The sequence below is a fragment of the Terrapene carolina genome, unplaced genomic scaffold, assembly GCF_002925995.2.
Source record: "Terrapene carolina triunguis isolate 2854851 unplaced genomic scaffold, T_m_triunguis-2.0 Scaffold33571, whole genome shotgun sequence".
In the NCBI taxonomy this organism is placed as follows: Eukaryota; Metazoa; Chordata; order Testudines; family Emydidae; genus Terrapene; species Terrapene triunguis.
Window position 1 is genome coordinate 1 of NW_020697922.1, and position 1,437 is coordinate 1,437.

Below are 1,437 nucleotides of genomic sequence, written 5' to 3' on the forward strand. Positions count from 1 at the left end.
CTGGATGTAGGAGACCCAGGATCCAGGCCCCCGTGCTACAGTGACTCTTGTACAACTGGGGATCTGGCCCGCTGACTTTAATGGAGCCACACTGATTTAGAGCAGCTGAGGTTGTCACAACGTGTCCATCAGTTACCTGACTTCAAAATGTCCCAAACACAAGTTATCCACAGTTCTCTGCTCTTGGATTTTAAAAAAACTATTTAATTTAAGATCATCAACACTACTTGAGAAACTTCAATTTCCCCAACGTTTTCCCTAGTGCTATTTTCACCTCCTTGTTTTTCAGGCTGTAGACAATGGGGTTTAACATGGGGGTCAAGATGCTGTACTGGATGGAGAATATTTCATCCAGAACCACAGAGGAGACTGAGCTGGGTTTTGTGTACTGAAAAAAGGCTGTCAGGTACAATAAACCAACCACAATAAGGTGTGAGCTGCAAGTGGAGAAGGCTTTACGCCTGCCCTCCACAGAGCGTATCCTCAGGATGGTGGAAATGATGTAAATGTAGGAGATCAGCGTGAGGAGGAGGGAGCTTGACCCAAATACCACAACAGAAGTAAGAAGCACCACTTGATTGGTGAGGGTTTCAGTGCAGGATCGTTGTAATAGAGGAGGGAGCTCACAGCTGAAATGGTTGATTTCATTGGGCCCACAGAAATGCAACTTGGAGGTAAAAACAGTGTTAAGCAGGGCATGGAAGAAGCCGATTGTCCATGCCCCACTCACCAGCTGAACACAGATCCCTTTGCTCATTCTCTCCATGTAACGCAATGGGTCACAGATGGCAGCGTAGCGGTTATAAGCCATCGCTGAGAGAATGAAAATTTCAGCACCAATCGAGAGGAAAAAGAAGAAGATCTGGGCAATGCAGCCATTGACAGAAATAGTTTTGTGCTGTGCTAGGAAGTTCATCAGCATATTAGGCACCGTGACTGAGGAATAGCAGATATCAACAAAGGATAAATGGAAGAGAAAGAAGTACATAGGGGTGTGAAGGTGAGAATCAGCCCTTATCACCACCATGATCACTATGTTACCACCCAGAGTGATTAGGTAAATAACTAAAAACATCGAGAAGAGGAAAATCTGCGTCTGTGGGTCACTGGAAAGTTTCTGGAGAATAAATTCGGTCACTGTGGTTTGATTTTCCATTGATATTTATTTGGGAAAACTGTGACCTGTAAGACCAATAAATAAATAAATGTAATTTAACACAACATAAGTGAACTAAAATGGCATGCGGAGATTATCTGTTCAATTGGATGAATGCAAAGAGAGACCTTTTCTATCCTTTACAATATATATATATATTTATTTATTTAAATAGATAAGATTTAGAGAAATAGACAGCAATGAACTGGTTGGAATTTGTGTGTTGTACAGAGACAAAATATGCCAGATAGGGGCCGAAGTCCTCTTGTGTAACTGTCACT

At 42.3% G+C, this 1,437-nt stretch overlaps 1 protein-coding gene across 1 annotated transcript; it reads right to left on the reverse strand.

Annotated features, from left to right (window-relative positions):
* Positions 1–223: 223 nt before the first annotated feature.
* LOC112121526 (olfactory receptor 1009-like) lies at positions 224–1,156 on the reverse strand. Its single transcript, XM_026663424.1, has one exon. The coding sequence runs from the start codon at positions 1,154–1,156 to the stop codon at positions 224–226; it is 933 nt and encodes a 310-aa protein (XP_026519209.1).
* Between the last annotated feature and the right edge of the window lie 281 nt (positions 1,157–1,437).

Coding starts and splice junctions, on each gene's coding strand:
- LOC112121526 (XM_026663424.1), bottom strand. CDS start 1,156: ATGGAAAATCAAACCACAGTGACCGAATTTATTCTCCAGAAACTTTCC.